General features: G+C 53.8%; 2 protein-coding genes across 2 annotated transcripts in view; one reads left to right on the forward strand and one right to left on the reverse strand.

The window, feature by feature from the left end:
• LOC132334955 (zinc finger protein 850-like) overlaps window positions 1-20733 on the reverse strand; it is a 300730-nt gene that overhangs the window by 59014 nt on the left and 220983 nt on the right. The window lies entirely within an intron of this gene.
• Window positions 1601-4856, forward strand: LOC132334812 (serine/threonine-protein kinase pim-1-like; the record flags this gene model as incomplete). Its single annotated transcript, XM_059860987.1, has 6 exons — window positions 1601-2137; window positions 2254-2304; window positions 2509-2875; window positions 3523-3699; window positions 3948-4097; window positions 4729-4856. Coding segments are annotated over 5 exons (1239 nt in total), but the record flags the coding sequence as incomplete, so codon positions are not given.

Consider the following 20733-nt stretch of genomic DNA (forward strand, 5'->3'; position numbering starts at 1 on the left):
AATTTTTCAAATAATTGCTGGCACAGAAAGTTAACATTTGGTAATTTCCTGGTGGCAGCACATTCCCCGCCAAGATCTGATGTTTGCTGGCACTGCCAGTGCCCACATCTGCCAAATTCTCTGTTCCGATGCCGCCCATGTCCAGCACTTTGCTGGCAAAGAAAGCTAAAACCTGGTAATATCCCCTTGCCAGCACCGCCTAATCTGGTGATTGCTGGCAGCAGAACCCCAGGAAGGAAGAAAGGAAAGAAGGAAGGAAAAGACAAAGGGATACAGATCCAGTCCTTCCTGGAGCCTGGAATGGAATATTTGCTGGCACTGCCAGTGCCCAGATCTGGAAATTTCCCTATTCTGGCACAGCCCAAGTGCAGCAATTTGCTGGCACAGAAATCCAAAACCCGGCCACTTCCTGCTCCTGGGTCTGGGACCTCCCACATCTTCTGTTTGCTGTGCCAGTGCCCAGATTTGGAAATTTCCCAGTGCCAGCAGAGCCCAAATCCAGCAGATTTCTGTCGCTGGCAACGACACGACCCAGATCTGGTGTTTGCTGGCAGCGCCAGCGCCCAGATCTGAAAACTTCCTGGTGCTGCCACAGCCCAAGTCCAGTGATTTGCTGGCACAGAAAGACAAAATTTGGAAATTTCCAGGTTCTGGCTCCAGCAACATCAAGATCTGGTGCTGCACACACAGTGCAGTGTGGAAAGCCAAGAGAAGCGGCAGCTGGTGGCTGCAGAAGTTCAACCTTGTTTCTCCACAAGAGGTTCTTGAAAAGAACAGACAGGAGAAGATTCCTGAAAAACTGAAACAGCTTTCCAGAGGTGAAATGAAAATGAAAGGCACAATCCTGGACGTTTTCCTATATTTATTTCTATGCTCCCCTTCTCCATGTTGCACTACTTCTCCATCCCAGTAATTGTAGATGCACCTCACCTACAAGATTGGTGACTTAGCAAGTTTTAGGCACTCTAAAATACCATGAGCCACACACACTTTTCCTTGCCCTGTTTTTACTGGAAAGCAACACTGGAGATGAAAGTGCAATGCTGGGGTCAGGTAGGAATCCTACACCAAGGGAAAGTGCCCCGACAGTGTTTGACCCTCAGCAAGGACAATGCACAGCAGCAAGCGAGGGGATTGCTCTGCCAGCGTGCAGGAGTCAGGGCTCTCCATCTGGGCTCCACACTGAAAAGTTCCCGTGTTCAGAAAGACGAAGGAGCTGTCCCCGGGGCGCGCGGGGCTCGGCCGTGGGGCGAGCGGGGAACGGACACGGGGACGAACGGCCCCGGGGCTTCAGTTGCAGCGGCAGCGGCGGCAGCAGCAGCAGCCTCAGCAGCGGCAGTGGCAGCGGCAGCAGTAGCAGCGGCAGCAGAAAAAACAGAGAAGCCTCTACACTCTTTTTTTCTTTCTCTTTTTCTTTCTCTCCCTTTCCCGCTCTCGGGCACCCCTCTCTCGGAGCCCGTTTCCCGGCGTTCCTCTCCTCTCCCCGCCTCCCTCTCTCCCCTTGCCGGGCACGGCCATGCCCCCGGCCCGCCCCCGGCCCCGGGCGGGGCTGCCCCGTCCCCGTCCCCGTCCCCGTCCCCGTCCCCGTCCCCGTCCCCGTCCCCGTCCCCGGGCGTCCCGCCGCAGTCTCGCCTCCGCCGGGCTCTGGCCGTACTGGCGGTGGCGCTGCTGGGCGGGCATCAGTGCCTGGGGCTCGGGCGGCATCGCCGCCCTTTGTCTCCGCCTGGCCCGAGCCCGGCCCCGGACCCGACGCCGGGCCGGACGCAGGGTCCAGTCTCGACCCCGACCCCGGCCCAGGCTCCTCCCGGGGCCCGCGGAGGACACACGCGGCGCGGCCGCTCCCGCCGCCTCCGCTGCGGCTTCCCCGGCCCGAGCTCCGCCGCTCGGCAGCGCGGCCGCCGGCCCCGAGCCTCCCGTGTCGCGTTCCCAAGAGCGAACGCCCGGGGATGGCCGGCCCGGGGCGGGTGAGGGGCGCTCGAGGGCCGTAGCTGGCCCCGGGCCGAGCGCTGACAGCCGCGTCCCGCCCGCAGGGAAGGCGCAGGAGGCCCTGCAGGAGCGGTACCGGCTGGGTTCGCTGCTGGGGCGCGGCGGCTTCGGCAGCGTCTTCGCGGCCACGCGGCTCTCGGACGGCGCCCCGGTGAGCGGCGGGGCCGGCGGCGGGCGCAGGAGGAGGGGGCGGAGGAGGAGGAGGATGGGGCTGTGCCTGGGCAGGGCGGGCGGCGAGCTCAGCCCGCTCTTCCCCTTGGCTTGCAGGTGGCCATCAAAAGGGTGCCACGAAACCGTGTCCGGTACTGGGGCGAGCTGGTGAGTGAGCGGAGCCAGCGGCAGAAGCCGGGGCTGCCGGGCGGGGATGGGCCGAGGCCCGGCAGGGTGGAAGCCGCCAGGACGGCTCGAGGCGGAGCGGGCGTGGGGCCAGCGCAGGGCGCAGAGCATCCCGGGCTGGGTGAGGGCTTCCCCAGGCCTGGCACGGCATCGGCCCCCACTGAGGGCATCGTGCTCCTCCCGCAGCCCGACGGCACCAGCGCACCGCTGGAGATCGTGCTGCTGGACAAGGTGTCCACCGGCTTCCCCGGTGTGGTGCAGCTGCTGGAGTGGCTCGAGCTCCCCAACAAAATTGTGATGGTGCTGGAGCGGCCAGAGCGGTGTCAGGACCTGTGGCATTTCATTCGGGCACGGCGGTTCCTGTCCGAGGAGGTGGCGCGGGAGCTGTTCCGCCAGGTGCTGGAGGCCGTGCGGCACTGCACCAGCTGCGGGGTCCTGCACCGCGACATCAAACCAGCGAACATCCTGGTTGACCTGGCCACCGGGCAGGCCAAACTGATTGACTTTGGCTGTGGCACCTACCTGCAAGACACAGCCTACACGCACTTTGCAGGTGAGCCTCCACAGGGGTGTGCTCCTGGTGCTGGCATCTCATGGCCCAGCATCTCCCAGCCCAAGCTGGCTGTGGCAGAGGGGATTCTCCCTTTTGCTGCCAGTCAGGGGACTGAGTCTTCAGCTGAGTTGCTTTGGAGGGGCGCTGGGTGGGGAGCCATCTTCCAGCCCTGCTGGCAGCCTTTGCCAGCCACTCTGCCCAGGACGGGGCTGGGCTGGGGCAGCCAGCTCGACAAAAACCCCCATTGGTGGGGGTAGCAGGGAGGGGTGGCCAGAACCTGTGCCCTTGCCAGTTTGGTGTGCAGGCGAGAGGAAGGGCTTGGACTGCTCCACTCGTCCTGTTTGCCTTGGCTTCATAATATTTTCGGGGCAATGCAAACAGGGAGGATAAGGGAATGTTTTTTCCCCAGCACGGAGGGGTTTTCCCTTTGCATGTCATGGTCAGGCCTAGCCAGGGCTGCCCTCTTCCAACACCAGTGGCTTCTTTTGCAACCCTGAGTTTGTGCACAAGTCCCAGGTGCTGGCGAGAGGGCAGTGGTCACCCTGTGTGCCACTGATGCAGCCCCTGCACGCCCAGGGATGCTGGGGCCAGGCTGTGGGAGCAGCAGCATCCCCCTGCTGAACTCCATCTATACTCCTATTCCATAGGAACACCATCATACAGCCCCCCAGAATGGAACCACTATGGCTGGTACCACGGCGGGGCAGCAACGATCTGGTCCCTGGGCATCCTGCTGCACCAGATGGTCTGCGGGGAGCACCCTTTCAAGAGGGGCTGGAACATCTGCTGGGGCCAGCTCTCACTGCCACAAGGGCTCTCTCAAGGTGGATCCACATCTCTGGGCGTGGGGGGAATACCGGTGCTGGGAGCCAGCAGCGGGCTCGTGAGCATCCCGCTCTGGCAGCTGCTGAGGAGGTGGCACATGTCCTGCTCTCCTCCAGAACAGGGAATTGATGGGAAAGTTGAGGCCAAGCTCTGAGCGCATCCAGAATGGCCTGGGCATGAGAATAGTGGGGCAAAGCAGACAGGAGCCTTCTCCAGCTGAGCGGCAGTTTCTGCTTTCTCTCCCCAGAGTGCAAAGATCTGATCAGGTGGTGTTTAGCCGTGCACTTCTTGGACAGACCCACATTAGAAGACCTGTTCTGTGATCCTTGGGTGCAGGATATTCCTCTGCCATAGAAGAAGGGAGAGAGCCACAGGCACACTTTGATCCCGGGCCCTGGTAAGTTCCAGCTCCACACACACTTTGGCAATCAGAAGCAAAGGAGCCCAGACCTTTTTGTGCTGCCAGTGTCACTGCCCAGGGGTCATGGGATGGGAACACGCAGCCCTTGTGCTGGAGCTGAGCTGCCCTGCCCAGCACTGGTGGCCACCATCCAAGCTGGTTCCCCCTTTGCTGGGGCAGATGCAACTCATTCTTCAGTCGGCTGCCCAGCTGCTTTTTGGCAGGGCTGGGGGGATGGGCTGGGGTGGGTACAAAATGGGAGTGGGCTCCTGGCCCTGCCAACAGCCCCAGCACCCACCATGGCCGGGGCTTGGGCTGGGGCAGCCAGCCCGACACAAACAAACCCCATGGTGGGAGCAGAGGTGGGACTCCAGAACCTGTGCACAGCTGCTTTGCTTTGCAGGCAAGGAAGGGCTTGGGCTGCTCCACTGCCCTTGTTTGCTTTGGGATCCCTGTGATTTTGGTGGCCAGTGCAGGGGGGAAGAGAGAAAGTGTGGGCTTCCCTCCCCAAGGCTGGGTTCTTCCCTAGCATGTAGGGGTTGGGCCTTCCTCAGCCTTTGACAGAGATAAGAGTTTTTCCCTTTTTGTCTCTAATCTCTTTTCCATAATGTGTTGTTTCTTTTTCCAGAGGAAGCATTCTGGGTGGTCCAGACTCCATGGGAAGTGCTTGGGAGCAGCTGTAGCGTGGATGTGCCGTGCCCTTGGGGAAGGCTGAGGACATGGTTTGGGAGCAGCTTTTCTTCCAGCCGTGGATGGCGTGAGGTGGGTCCCTGTCTGCTTGGCAGGGTGGGATCAGAGCTTTTGGGAGATGGCAGAGAGCACAGGAGCATCCTGCTCTGGGCAGCTGCTGAGGGCTGGATGTGCCGTGGCTGGCTGCAGGCTGGGCACATGTCCTGCCCTCCTGCTCTGTTCCAAAGGCAGCAGGGATGGGCAGCTCTGGGCACAGCTCTGGGCACAGCCAGCATGGCCTGGGCACCGCAGGCCTTGGCACAAGGGGACAGGAGCCCTCAGCTGACGGGCAGTTTCTGCTTTCTCTCCTTGCAGCCGGGCTCTGCGGGTGCTGAGGCTGCTCTGGGCTCTGCCAGGGCTCTGCTGGGCTCAGCCCTGGGCCCAGCTGGGCTGGCTCTGCCCTCTCATTGCTCTGACAGCTTTGCATCAGACGAGCCCGTTCTGAGCACAGCGCCTGAGCTTTCTGCTTTGGCAGGTGAGTGAGACTCTCCTGCAGGCCCAGAGATTGCAGCTGAGGACACACATCCAATTGGCAAGGGCCCAGACTCTCCACAGTCCCATCTAACCCCCTGGATCTGCACAGGGTGTTTTGTCTGTCCCGTTCTTCCTTCTTTATTGGCTGGAATTGTGCAATTGCACTTTCTTCCTCCTCTAGAAGTGCCACGAGTGGGCCAAGGCTGGCGAGTGGGCTGTGTTCCTGAGGCAGTGCAGTCTGGAGCTGATGGATGGAGAATTGCCCTTCTGCACTTCCCAGCCAGAGCAAGAAGCCGTAAGTGGGATTTGGTGTCTTTAAGAAATCCCTGACAGTTTCAAAGGGAATCTGCAGCTCATTACCAGGGTGAGGAGGAAGGTCATCTTCTAAAGGATTTGGGGATTGATGGGGCTTCAATTCCCAGTCCTGCTTGGAGGTAGAAGGGCACAAAACAATTTCCTCTTGCTTTGAGCACAATTTCAAATACCAGTGTTGGAAACTAAGCCCAAAATCTTTTAAAAGGCTGCTGAGGTCAGTAAGATGGATCCATGCCATCAGCCCATTTACAATGTAAATAACTAAGTTCTCTTTTTAAAAAGATCATTTACCTCTTAATTCAAAGAATGTAACTTTGCATTTATGTTTTGTTTTTTTCACTAACATTCTGTTATGTTTTTTCACTAACCATTGATTTTATTCTTATCTTTTACAATTTATCAAGTTTTTTTTCTTTTTCTTTTTTTTCTCTTTAAATAGAAAACATGTCCTACAAAAGGAATGTCCTTTGCTCCTGGTTCCCGTGTGGAGCAGCTCCCTTCCTGCTGGCTGAGCTGCTCAGGCAGAGCCCAGCAGCTCCTGGCCCTGCAGGGCTGAGGCTTTTCCCCGTTGCTGGGCACAGACTGATGGAGCAGCACTGCTGAACACGGGCACACCCAGAGGGACCAGCAGCAGCTGCCTTTGGCCACCTGAAGCTCCAAGGGCCAAACTCTGAGCAGACAGGGCTGGAAGAGACTGGCAGGCTCCCTGCTGGCTGTGCTGCCCCACTTGTGCCCGGCCCAGCTTTGCTTGGGGCAGAGGGAGAACAAGGGGCAGCTCCCTGCCAGCCCCAGCCCAGGGACCCCTCCAGCCCCGGGGCTTGGGGCACTGTCAGCACCTGCTGCTCCAGCCAGGGCTTCTGCTGGCCCTGACAGCAACAGCCAAACTGGGGCTGATCCTGAGGGAGCAGCAGCAGGGCCTGGATCTGATCCCTGACTCTGGGCCAGGGCTGCACAAATGACCCCACAGCAGCAGCAGCAGCAGCAGCAGCAGCAGCACATGGAGCTGACTTTCAGCACAGCCCCTGCCCCTCTTCCCTCCCATGTGCAGCGGTGTCACAGCAGCCTGAGGCACCTGGGAGCCCCCAGTGCCAGCAGGGACTTGAGATGGCAGCCCTGGGCTCCTGGAGGTTGTGCAAGGAATGGAGCTGGGGACTCCCTGTCCATGGGGAGCTTCCAGATGGAAAAGGCTGCTGTGCCCAGGCATCTCCAAGGGCACAGAAAGGAGGGTCTCCAGCACTGGATCTGTGCCAGTCCCACAGTCCTGGGCAGCAGCCAGCGAGCCCTGGGGGAACAGAGGGCACAGCAGGAGGGACAGAACCAAGCAAGGTCAGAGACTGGAGAGAGCCAGACCCAGGAGCAGGAACAGCTGCTCCATTGCACTCTTGGAGAAAGCTCTTGGCTGGTTCAGAGCGCTGAAAGGCGTGAAGGGCAGAGAGGAGGCCACAGCAAACAATGCTCCTGTTTCCACAGCCTCCCAGAAGGAATTGGATGGACTGTGTTCGTCTCTCCGAGTCGTCTCGTTCAGCATGAGCAGCTCAGCACCAGGAGCTGAAGGAGCTGAAGCCTCAGGCCACAGGAGCTGGGCAAGAGGGAACTTTCTGAGCAAAGTCATGCTGCTAAAATAGCCCCAGCTGAATGCAGTGGATATAACCATGGAATCCCAGAATCCTTTCTTGGATGAGTGGGAAAGACCTCTGAGCTCACCAGTGCAGTCGGTCACCCAGCAGTGCCAAGCCCAGCACTAAACCACGTCCCTGAAGTGCCAAGGCCTGGACAGCAGCCCTGAGTGAGGCCTGGACAGCAGGCCCTGAGCCAAAGGTGCCTCTGGATGAACCTTCCACCCAAAGGTTATCTTTGTATCTGCTCCCTAATAAAATATGCATGGTCATTAGCACTGTGATAGATGTAGGCACTCCTCAGTGAAACATGCATTGACCTTTCTGGGTTTAGAAGCCAGACAAGGCCATGAAATCTGACATCTGGCCTTGTTTGAGGCTGAAGGATCAAAGTCACCTCCCCTGGTTCCTCCTGGGGCCCTGGCCAGGCTTTGGGAGGGAGCCAAGAGGAGCATGAAACCAGATGTTCCCGCACTAGAAGTGCTGTCAGATTGTTCATTCAGCACTGTCAGAGCTGGGCCCTCTCCCAGCGGGGTTGGAGCCTCACCTGTGGCTGGAGGCACCTGCAGGAATTCCCAGTGCCCAGGAGTGGCTCTGCAGCCCTGGGCTGTGACAGCTTCCCCCAGCTGCTGTGTGGATCTGGGGGATGGTAAAGGCTGGGGGTAAATGCTGCTGGATCTTTGTTAATCACTGCAGGCAATCTTTGGTGGGGATGATTGGGTGCATTGCTGAGCTGCTCCTTTTGTGATTCTTTGCTGCTTTGAGCTGCAGGAAATGACACTGATTCCTTCAGCTGGAGTCTGTGTCCTTGGTGCTGACCCTGCCCACTGGTAAAACAGAACTGGCACAGTCTGGCCAGATGACAACAAAATGTCACTTGTTCAACGTAAATGTGAGGAATCAGTCCCATCAGAAATTCCCAGATGGGAAGCCCTTCCTGGAGTTCCCTGGCTCTGGAGTGGGCTGAGGTGGGAGCACCGTGTGAGCAGTGAGGCAGTTAGTGAAAAGAAGCTGCACCCCTGGATGTCTTCAAATGCATCCAAAAATTATATATGGAAAAGGAAAAGAACTTGTGGGTTTGGGCAGACAAAGATGAATTTGTTAAGAGTTCATTGGAAATATCACCTTCAGAAGGAACAATTATTGTTGGAATGCTCCCACATGGAGCAAGAAAAGAAGGTTTTAATCTTGAGATCAGATGCATTTGTGCAAGTGAAATATTAATATAATAATTAATGATATATGTATTTATAGTATAGTAGGACCTTTATATATTTTTTATATTTTTATATGTATGTCTATATCTATCTATATCTATACCAATATGAATATCTACATATAAAAGAATAATAATGTGAAATAATGCTGACATTACTAATTTGGTAGCTTTGGCTTCTCAGGGATGTAACACTAAATTCCCTACAGAACAGGATTGGCCAGGACCCTAATGTCAGTGGTCAACTTTGTGAGATTGTATTCAATGAAAAAAGGAGGAAGGGATGAAATTGGCTATTTTTACAGGGTTTGCTGATACTGTGATGCAGAGTGCTTTGTCTGTTCCTGTGAAAAATACAGTGGTTAAGCCTGCAGGGTTTTTCATGTACCAGACCATCCACAAGCTGCAGGATTGGTTGAACGGGTGAAGGGGTTGTGAAAAGAGCAGTTGAAAGAATGAGGAGATGGGAACCTGTGCCCATGGAGAACCCATCTCCCAGATGTGCTCCATGCCCTTAACAATGGCCCACTGAGGAAATGGAAACCCCCTGGCTGTGCAGGGCTGCACCCAATTTGCAAATACAGCCATGGGCAGTGAGACTTGGACTGCCTGGGAAATTGTTCTGGCTGGGATGGCCCCTGGCAGGGCCAGCCCAGAGGCTGCAGGGCTGGGCCTTCATGCACTGGAATTAATTAGGATAAATTCAAAGCTAATGAGAGCTATCAATACTGAAACAGAAATTGAGATTCCTCCAGAACACTTTGCTTTGGTCACTGCTCGCTTGGAGCTTGGCCTTGCAAAGTGTTCATGTCATGGCAGGAGGAATTGATGCAGAATATCAAGGAGAAATTGCAGTAATTCTGTTAAACAATAGTGAACAAGTTTGGATTATTCAACCCCATGACAGGGTAGCACAATTATTGAAATGGCAATTTTAAGAAAGGTTGTGAAAAAAGGAGCTCCACCTCCAATCACCACCATTTGTGGAGATAAAGGGTTTGGATCCAGCAGCCCTAATAATGGAGCCAGAGTGTGGGTGTGGAGGCCAAAAGGCCCTCCCGAGGCAGATGAAGGAACAGCTCCTAGGAAAGACAACTCTGAGTCCTGAAACCTGGGCAGGAGCAATGGGAATGTGTCCCTGCAGCCAAGTGTTCTGTGTGAGACCCAGCAGATCTGACAGGATATTGTTTTACACATCCTGCCAGAGCAAATCTCCCTGTTTGCCCCAAGGGCCCCCTTGGAAAATGCTCTGATCCACGGGGCTCCATGTGCAGGCTGCTGTGACCCTGAGGGACTTCCAGAGGAATTCCATCCAGGAGCCTGGGTGCCCCTCAGGGACTGGGACCCGGCCCCCTTCCAGCCAGAGGGGAAAGGGCCCCCCAAGCCTTGTTAGGCACAGACAACATGGAAAAGCTGAACAGCAAAGGGCCTCGGGGCATTATTCTGGAATTAAAAAGGCACCAGCTCCATGGACAACAGAATTATTGTTCCCAACTTGAATGAGACTGAGAAAAAAGAATGAAGAACTGTGTCACTAAAGTGCTGCTGATGTCTGTAAGTTGTACCTTGATGGTCAGCCAGAATCTTTGTCTGCACAAACACCTCTAGTGTTTCACCAAGGGGTGAGTGATCAAAATGGAATGATTAGTGATGAAAATGTGAAGATCAGGGTAGCCAAAGCAGTGCATGTCACCAATTGCTGGGGATGTTCTCAGCTGGAGTTGGGAGGGATGGGGTTCCCTTGGAGGGCCCACCCTGTGGGGTGGCCAGAACTCTGTCCCTGGGCTCTGCCTGTCACTGTCAGTGAAGGGACAGTTAAAGAAAACACAGGAATACAAGGATCACTTGGACAGGATTCCCTGAGATTTCCCTCCAGGAGAAACCCAACCCTGTTCTAGTTCTAGAGGCCCCAGTGTGAGAGGATTTCTGTGCTTTTCCATTCCTGCCAATGTCAGTGGAACTCGGGGTGCTGGAGCTGCTCGGTGTCAGTGTCACACCACTCTTGGCTGCAGGGCCACCATTTCGGGTCCTTCAGCAACAACCACAAGGAAGAGTTGGGGCCCAGGGAACATTTTCCCCCCAAGGAGTGCCCTGGATTTCAGCAAGCAAAAGATTCTGGTTCATCCTGTGCCCCATGTGTGCTGCCCTGTCCTGTGGAGTTTCCATGAATAAGCTGAATGGATTATTAGCAGAAGTAGCAACTGATCCTGTTGAAATGTGCAATAGAACTTAATTGAAGCAGAAGAGGAGGTGCCTTTATGCCTAATATGGAAATCTAAGCTGTGTTATTGAAAGAATTGTTGAGGGTTTTAGTTCATTGTAGGTCTGAGGGCTGATCAAAGTACCAAGGCCTGAACAAGCCCTGAGGCAAAGTTCACCTCTAGATGAACCTTCCAACCAAATGTTAGATTTGTATCCACTCCTTAAGGAAGCATTATTACCAACATGATCTGTGTATGTGTTCCTTGATAAAACATGGATTTATCTTTCTGTATGTAGAAACCAGAGCAGGCTCCATCTGGCCTTGTTTGGGGCTGAAGGATCAAAGCCAACTCCCCTGGTTCCTCCTTGAGCCCTGGCCAGGCTTTGGGAGAAAGCAATGAGGAGAATGAAACCAGATGTTCCCAGAGTAGCAGTGATGTCAGCTTGTGTGTTTAACAGAGTAAAAGCTGTGTCCTCTCCCAGCGGGCTTGGAGCCTCCTTGCCTGCAGAGGTGGAGGCACCTGCAGGAATTCCCAGTGTCTGGGAGTGGCTCTGCAGTCCTTGGCTTCCCCAGCTGATGTGTGGATCTGGGTGATGGTAGAGCCTGAGGGGAACTGCTGATGGATCATTCTGTAATCACTGCAGGCAATCTTTGGTAGTAATGACTGGATGGATTGCTGAGCTTCTTTTGTAATTCTTTGCTAATGATGATGTGCTTTGCTGAGCTTATCCTTTTGTAATTCTTTGCAGCTGTGCATGATATAAATGACACAATTCCTTAAGCTGGTGTCTGTGTCTTTGGTAGTGACCCTGCCCACTGGTGAAACAGGGCCCCCTCTTGCCTAAGTGTTCCCTGGCAAGGCAAAATCCCTCCCTCCAAAATTCCCCCCCTCCTCCTTGTTCCCCCCCTTCATACACTGAGCATGATGTCCTATGGTCTGGGGTATCCCCGGGCTCAGTTGGGGTCACCTGTCCTGGCTGTGTCCCCTGCCCAGCTGCCCCGCAGCCCCAGCCCCTCCCCAGCGTGGCTGGACCAGGGGCAGGACAGGCCTTGGCTCTGCTGCAGCTCAGCAAGAACAAAACCATCTCTGCGTGCTCAGCCCTGTGCTCAGCACCCGGCCCAGCAGTGCCTCAGTGCCAGTGTCTGTGCCCTCAGTCCCTGCCAGGGCTTTCCATGGCAACTGCCAGCACAGGTGAGCCAGGTGTCACCCCCAGGGACGGTTGCCATGGAAACAGTGCCCAGCACTGCCCCTTTCTGTCTGGCTGACCTGGCCTTTGGCCCTGGCAGTGGCGTTGGCTGCTGGTTCCTGGTGCCTGAGCGGCCAGCGCGGCACAGGGCAGGTGGCCATGGCACAAGCCCCCAGCCAGGGATCCCCTCTGGCTCTGGGCAGTGACACCAGCCCCGAGCAAGGGGCCCAGGGCAGGTTTCCATGGCCACCAACCACCACAACTGGTCTGGGCATTGGTTGCCATGGCACCAAACTAAGGAACAGGTCCCCGTGGCCGTTGCCATGGCACCTGGTGGCACCAAGGAGTGTCACTGCAATTGTACCTGGAACAGCCCTGGCACCGCTTTGTCCTGAGGGCTGCCATGGCAGCCAAGGGCAGCAACAGCTCTGCAGGCACGTGGCCATGGAACCTGGCTGCAGAAATGGCTCCTTGGGCTGGTTTCCAAGGAAACCTGAACTGATGGGGGTGTCCATGGCACCCAAACCCAGCAGTGGGGTCACTGCAGTGTCCATGACAACAGTCCCTTGCAATGGCCCACTGCCTGTTGGGATGATGATCCACCCTCACAGCTGGCCCAGGGCAGGTCTGGAGTGCTCTTGGTGGCACCTTGGGCTTGGCACACACTTGAGGAGGATGTCTGTTTGCAATGGGGAAACTCAGGAGTTTTAGATTGCTTCAAAAATAAAAGAAGGAAAATTCCTCTTTGGCTGTGTGCAGCCAGTTCTCCAAGCAAAGCAGGTCCCAGGTGAGTGAGGAGAGACACGATGGGCTTGGGGAATGTGGAGCAAGGTTGTCCACGCTGGCTCAGACCTCAAGGCACAGCTTCTCTGAGCAGGCCAGACCTCCTTAGGACAATTCCTGCATCAATATCAGTCCCTGATTGCTGCAATCACCTCTTGTGTAATAAGAACAGCCATAAAAGACACTCTTTAAAATAGGAATCCATATTTCCTAGAATCTCTTTGAACTCTTTCTCCATCACTGTCAAAGGAAACCCTCCTCATGAGCTGCACTAGAGCAGAGGGAAATCAAGGCAGAGCCATGGTTTGTCAGGACTTGCTTGATCCTAATGAGCCTCACTGTGCATTTGGAGCTGAGCCCTGGAACCTCAGGGCCTGGAAGGAGATTGCACAAACTTTTCCAGGAGTCCAAGACAGAGGAAACATCCAAAGGGTCTCAAGGCATGAATGGATCCCACTGAGGTCCCTCTCCAACACAGGCTCCTCATGGGCTCCTTGGAGGAGAGAATTGGTGGCCACGATGGCACAAAAACCTCTCAGACACTCAGTGTGGAAAGGAAAATCCAAAGTACCTTAAACACCTTGATTGTCTCAAAGCATTAATGAGCCCCACTGAGTGTCAGTACAAAGCTCTCCAGGGACTCATTAAAGCAGATAATTGGGGCCATGATTGCACAAACCTCTCCCAGAGTCTGTATCCAAAGGGAAACACCAAGTACCTTAAAAGAACTGAAGTACCTTGAAGCATTAATGAGCCCCACTGAGTGTTGTTACTGACAAAGCCTCTCCAGGGACTAATTACAGCAGATAATTGGAGGCCATGATTGCACAAACCTCTCAGAGACTCCAAGGCAAAAGCCAAACCCAAAGTCCTTTGAAAAACCTGCAGTCCCTGGGAGCATTCAGGAGCCCCCAGGGCCATTGCTGAGCAAGGCTCCCCAGGGACTCCTTCCAGCAGATCCTTGAGGCCACTGGGATGTGGGCTAGGGGGGGATGCTGAGGGCAGGACAAGGGGCTGACAGTGCTTGGCTTGGCTGGGGCTGTGCCAGGAGGCCCCAGTACCTCAGGACAAGGTGTCTCCTCCCAGCCCTTGGTGGCACAGACCCTGCTGTGCCCCAGGGCACCAAGACTTGGCTTCTCTTTGTCCCCAGCTGCCATCACTGCCTCCAGTTCTCTGCTCTGCCTGGGGCCTGGGGACACTTTCTCAGTCGTGTCCCTCAGTGGGACCCATTAAAAGTCCAAGAAACTTTGGAGTTGGATTCTGACTTGGAATTCTGGAGAGGTCTCTTCAGCTCCCTCTCAAAGACTGATGTTCAGGGCCTGAGCACAAAGCCCCAGAGGGTCATAAAGTCCTTGTGCTGTGTCTGTGCTGCTGAGCTGGGCCGGGCTCCTGGCCCAGAGGCAGCTCCTGGCAAGGGCAGCGCTGCAGAGAGACAGCTCTGGGCAGGAGCAGCTCCTGTGCACAGCCCAGCAGGGCTGGGGCACGGCCAGGGCACCTCAGGGACACGAGCAGGGCACAGACAGAGCTCACAGGGGCTCAGCACTGGCAGGGGCTGTGGGATGTCCCTGAGGGGGCTGTGTCACAGCAGCACCTCTGTGGCTGTGTCATAGAGGCACAGAGCAGCTGGGATGTCAGAAAGGGCCTGTGTGACATCACAGAGTGGGCTGTGTGACATCACTGAGGGGGTTGTGACATCACAGAGTTAGCAGTGACATCATAGATGGTGGTTCTGTGACATCAGAATGTGGGTTGTGACATAGGGTATGATATCACGGAGCAGCTGTGTGATGTCACAGAGAAGGCTGTGACATCACAGACAAGGCTGTGACATCACAAGGTGGCTGTGACATCACAAAGCTGGTCTGTGACATCACATAGCAGCTGAATGCCATCATATGGAGACTGTGTGACATAACAGAGGGGCTGTGTGACATCACAGATGGCTGTGTGACATCACAGGTGCTGTGTGACATCCCAGGGGCTCTGTGACATCACAGGTGCTGTGTGACATCACAGGGGGCTGTGTGACATCACAGGGGCTGTGTGAGGTCACTCTGCCCTGTCCCCCCTCACAGCCCCCCCAGAGCAGTCCAACCCTGCTCGTGCCCAGCAGGGTCCCCTGTCCCCCCGGGTCCCCCCGCCCCCGGCCCCGCAGCCTCCCCCAGAGGATGTTCCACGAGATCGACCCCAGAGCCTGACATGGGGACGGGTGGCCGGGGCCATGGGGGTGGGACAGGGGGACAGGGACCCTCCGGCAGCATCCCCGTGTCCCCCAGGGCCAGAGCCTGGGCCAGGGCTCCTTCACCCTGTTATAGATACATATTATAATATTGGCTTTTTGCAAATATTAAAATGGATTTTCTTTGTGTGATGTTAAAGTAACTTTGTTATAAAGATACAGTTTTTATTTCTGTTGTTAATTGAGCTTAGACATGGTAGTGAAATAGCTGAGAGAAACATGCTTGTGTTAAAATGCCTGCTGGGATGGGATAACATCCAATGCACACAGGATGAGGACACCTGCACAGATCTGCCAACTATCAGCACTCCCTGTCTGGAGGCAGAGTGGACCAAGGCCCAAAACTGGAGGTGATAAAGAGAAGGAGCCAAAACCACAGCCAAGAAACACACATGCTCTGAGACGCAGACCCAAGGAGGGGCCAGGTAGAAGAGTTCCTGGAATATGTGAAGTAGTTTATGGATATGCATGAGGGTCAATGAATATGCAACAGGCTGGTGTAAGGGAAAAGGCATTTCAGGGGATCCCCGAAGGGAACAGGGTGCTCCTGGCTGAGTGCCAAGATGCACCCAGCCATAATAACCTTTGCTCCATGGTCCTGGTCTCCCATTGTCCTTTATTAAACTTTTTACATTTTCACAGGAGGGTGTACGTGTTTTTCACAAATAGAATCTCAAGGAAACAAGGGTCAGTTGTTAACCCAAGGCTCTGCTTTGACCATGTGGGGCCTCATGGACACAGGTGCCACTGGGACATTGTCAGGCCCAGGAGGAACAAGACACCCCTGTGGCAGACCAAGGCCTCATGGGACCCAGGAGAGCTCTGTGACACAATGGAACCTGATGGAGCCAAGGGCCCCTTGGGACACGGCAGGGTCTCATGGAACCCCTGTGCCACTGGGACATTGCCAAGGCTCCTGCAAGCAAGGTTCCACTGGGACAAAGGCAGGTCTCATGGCACCCAGGAGACCACTGTGGGACAATGGAATCTCATGGAACCAAGGCTCCATTGTGACAAAGCACGGCCTCATGGAAGCCCAGTGCCACTGGGACATCTCCAGCCTTGGAGGAAGCAAGTGTCCATGGTGACACAACATGGCACCTGTGTCCCATGAGGCCCCACTTGGTCAAAGCAGAGCCTTGCTTCCATGAGATTGCCCTGTGTCACAATGTTCTGCTTGGTCTCATGAGAACCTGATGTGTTGGCAATTGATCCTTGGATCCATGAGATTCCATTGCATCACGGGGTGTCCTTGGTTCCATGAGGCCCAGCTTTGTCACAACTGGACCTTGGTTCCATGAGATTCCATTGCATCCCAGCGGTGTCCTTGGTTCCATGAGGCCCTGCTGGGTCCCAGTGGAGCCTTTGTGCCATTCATTCCATGGTGCCACAATGGTCTCCAGCATTCCATGGGGCCACGCAGCCAAAGAGTGGGCCCTTGGTTCCATGAGTTTCCATTCCATCAGGATGATCTCTTGCATTCCATGAGGCCCTGCTGTGTCACAGTGGAGCCTTTGTTCCCTGTGTTCCCACTGGGACACAATGGTCTCCAGCGCTCCCTGGGGCTGAGCTGTGAAACTCTGGACACTTGGTTCCATGAGATTCCACAGTGTCACCATGGTCTCCTGGGTCCTGCCACAATTCAGACTTGGTTCCATGAGATTCCAGGGTGTCACCATGGTCTCCTGGGTCCTGTCACAATTCAGACTTGGTTCCATGAGGTTCCACGGTGTCACCATGGTCTCCTGGGTCCCATGAGGCCCACTGTGTGTCACAGTGGTTTTTTTCCTTGGTTTCCTGAGAAGCTGATGTGTTGACAATTGACCCTTGGTTCCTTGAAATTCCATTGCATCCCAGCGGTGTCCTTGTTTTCATAAAGCCCAGGTTTGCCACAACACAGCCTTGATTTCAGGATATTCCATTGTGTCACAATGGTCTCCCCACTCTCTGAGGCTGCACTGTGAAACAGTGGACACCTGGTTCCATGAGATTCCGTGGGGGAACAGTCAATTATTTTGCTTCTTCTCTGCCAAGGTCGGGATTAAATCACAAGACAGTGTTTCTTGTTTGGACTCAGGTGTTCATTAGCTCTTGTCTATACAACAGTCTCACAAGCTGTGAGTTCTGCAGCACTTCGCTAACAAGGTAAAAATGGAGCCCCATCTCTCCCTCTACAAGGTCTTTGAAGGATAAACTGTCCAATTAAGAAATGACACCTCAATTATTTTTCCTTTTAACCCAATAACCAACCACCCGTGCCTGACAACGGGGTCTCTTTTATCCAATTACACAATACCACCCAAACCTGAGGAGGAGGAGGAAGAGAGAGGACAAGGGTGAGGAGGAGGAGGAGGAGGAGGAGGAGGAGAAGAAGGTGAAGAAGGAGGAGAAGGAGAAGGAAAAGAAGAAGGTGAGGAAGAAGAAGAAGAAGGTGAAGAAAAAGGCAAAGAAAAAGGATCAGCCTCTGCCCTAAAACCTCCATCTTGTTTTATTTATATTACTATACTCTAAAACCTTAAACTCTAAGTTTTCCACCATGTGCTATTACACCCTTCCATTCAAGGGTGTAATCCCAGTTCCATCATTCCATTTTGGAAGCCTTCTCCACAGCCTCAGGTCAAATGCAGTGTTCTCTTAGGGGTCAGTGTCTGTCAGCTCAAAAGTCTAAAATTCTCAGCAGCCAGGGTTCCAACAGGTAACAATGTTCTCCTGTGTTCCATTAGGTTCCATTAGCCTGGCTCTGTCACCATGGACACCTGGTTCCATGAGATTCCATGGGGTAACAATGTTCTCCAGTGTTCCATCAGGCCTGGCCCTGTCACCATGGACACCTGGTTCCATGGGATTCCATGGGGTAACAATGTTCTCCAGTGTTCCATCAGGCCCAGCTCTGTCACCATGGACACCTGGTTCCATGAGATTCCATTGGGTAAGAATGTTCTCCAGTGTTCCATCAGGCCTGGCCCTGTCACCATGGACACCTGGTTCCATGAGATTCCATGGGGTAACAATGTTCTCCAGCGTTCCATCAGGCCCGGCTCTGTCACCATGGACACCTGGTTCCATGGGCAGTGGCCGTGTCCCAGTGGCACCTGTGTCCCATGGCACCCCGCTGTCTGACAAGGGACAGTTTGTTCCAGGACATTCCATGGAGTCACAGCGGTCACTTGGGTTCCATGCAGGTGCCTGGGGAGCGGGAGCTCAGCCCAAATATCCTGGGGGTCCCTGGGCTGGTGATTTTTGGGGGGGAATCTTTGGATCTTGCAGGGCTCCAAAGCTGAGCCACGGACGCCCCTTGGGACAGAGTGGAGCATCATGGAAGCCAGGAGACCCTCATGGAAACCAGGAGACCCTCATGGAGCCAGGAGACCCTCATGGAGCCAGAAGACCCTCATGGAGCCAGGAGACCCTCATGGAGCCAAGGCTGCAGTGGGACACAGAGGGACCTCATGGAAGCCAGGAGAGCGCTGTGAGGCTGTGGAACAATGCAGCACTGAGGTTCCACTGGGACTTGACAGAAGCTCCTGGAGACAAGGAAGCTCTGGGAGCCTCCAGAGTCAGTGTCTGCAGGAGGATTTGGGGTTTAAAAAGGAAGATTTGGGTTGAGCTGAGCCTACCTGGGAGAGTGGGGGGGTAGGGCAGGGTCAGGACTAGTTTTGGGCAGTTTTCTGGGATTTTGGAATATTTCTATGGGATTAGAGGGCAGGTCTGTGGGATTTGGGACCAATTGTATGGGATTTAGGGTGTTTTGCAGTGGTTTTTAGGGATTTTCTGGTATTTCTATTAGATTTGAGAGCATTTTATGACATTTTGGGTTTTTCCAACTGCACCCAGGCGATGTCGCAGTGCCTGGGCACCAGGGCAGCTCCTGGAACCCTGGGAACCTGGGATGGGAATTGGGTCAGGAGAGCCCCAGAAACCCGGGAACATTCCCCAGACACCTGGGAATGTTCTCCGAAAAAAATCAAGAAATGTTCCCCCCCAAATTCAGAAATGTTCCCTGATGTGTAACAGTTCCCAAAAAAAGTCCAAAAATGTTCTCAAAAAGAAATCCTGAAAAATTCCCCCAAAAAGTCAGAAATGTTCCCCAAAGAAATCCAGAAATGTTCCTCCAAAAAATCCTGGAACATTCCCAAAAAATGAACTTTGCCCAGAAAATCCAGAACCAGTCCTCCTCAAAAAATCCAAAACCAACCTCAGTTCCCATCCAGAATAATTCCCAAAAACTACAGAAACATACCCAAAAATCCAGAAATCCCCTCCCCCCAAATCCAGAAACATTCCTGCAAAAATCCTGAAATTCCCCCTCAAAAAAAATCCAGAACCTCCCCAAAAATCCAAAATCTCCACCCTAATTCAGAAATTCACCCCCCAAAAAATCCAGAAATTTCCTATCAAAAATCCAGACATTCCTCCTAAAACCCCAGAAATTCACCCTCAAAAATGCAGACATTCCACCCCAAATCCCGATACTTCCCCCAAACAATCCAGCCCCAAGCCCCCCTCACCCCTCTCACCCCCCAAGCCCCCAAATCCCCCAATGCCCAAAGGCCGCCCGGAATCCCCGGAATCCCCGGGATGCCGGGATCGCCCCAGATGTCCCTGGGGGCAGAGCATGGAGAGCATCAGCTCCTCGGGCTCCTCAGGAGCTGGGGCAGGAACAGGATGTGCTTCGGGGCTTTGCCCACAGCTGGGCAAACGGGAGAAAAACCCCAACATCAGCAACAAACCTGCCCCAAACCTGCCCCAAGCAGGCCCCAAATCTGCCCAAAGTCACTCTGGATACACACCAAACAATCTGCCCCAAATCCCACCAAAATCCTCCATGGTTTGACCCAGGGCTGTCTCAGCATTTTCAAGGATTTTTCAGAGTTCCAAGAAATGATCTCTCAGCTCTGTGGGAAGCCTCCTCTAAACTGATGGCGTTGTGACATCTCCTCTAAGGAATCAGATGCAGCCCCAATTATTATTACAGAACCACTCCAACAGTTTGCTGGGTTTAAAGCATCTCTGTGCTGGGGGAATTTTGGAGGAGACAGCTATTGGATGGTTCATTAGTCTGTCACCCCCAGACCTTCACTCCTAAGTGCCATTCTCAAGAGCCTTGTTTTAAATTACCTTTAGGGAATTCTCTCCCACTTAGAGCTTGGGTGGTGGCCAGGCCTCAGCTCTGCCTGGACAGGAATTTGCCAACAGAGCCAGATGTTTTCTGCATCAAAACTAGATTTGAGTTGCTTGGACATGGCAATCTGACCCTCTAGACATGACTGTTGAACTATTTTTAAAGGGAGCTTGGGAATTATTGTCTGGAAATAATGATCCAAGTCCCCGCTGAATGGAGGTTTGTCAGCTGTTTGCAGACTCTGGGATGATGGTACATTATTTCAGAGACTGCTATTTACCTAATTCCACCTATGCTGTTAGTTTTGTCTGCTATTTGAAATATTCCTGATTGTTGTGTCCAAATTATTTCTAATTGCTGTAAGTTTCTTGTCCACTGCATGTATTAATTTACTATGATGTTTCTTCACACTCATAACAAAAGACATGCATCTCATTCTTAAAAAACCAAAAAGAAGAGGAAATAACACCTTAAGAACGTTCAGATAATGCAAATTGTACATGAGAAATTTGGACAACTAATCATTCTGAATGATGCAGTATTTACATGAGAAATTTGGGAAAAAAGCTCACCATATCTAAATCCCAACTGAGTGCACCACAGTGAAGCCCAATTGATTCATTACCTTCAGGAGAAGATGTGCCTGTGTTTTATCAGCAGCAGCTCAAAGCTGTCACCTGTTCATTCCATCAGACACTGATCAGCTCTGAAAAAATGAGGCCCAGGGCAAAGAGAAATAACCTCATCAC

This window comes from Haemorhous mexicanus, chromosome 16 (genome assembly GCF_027477595.1).
Source record: "Haemorhous mexicanus isolate bHaeMex1 chromosome 16, bHaeMex1.pri, whole genome shotgun sequence".
NCBI classification, from domain to species: domain Eukaryota; kingdom Metazoa; phylum Chordata; class Aves; order Passeriformes; family Fringillidae; genus Haemorhous; species Haemorhous mexicanus.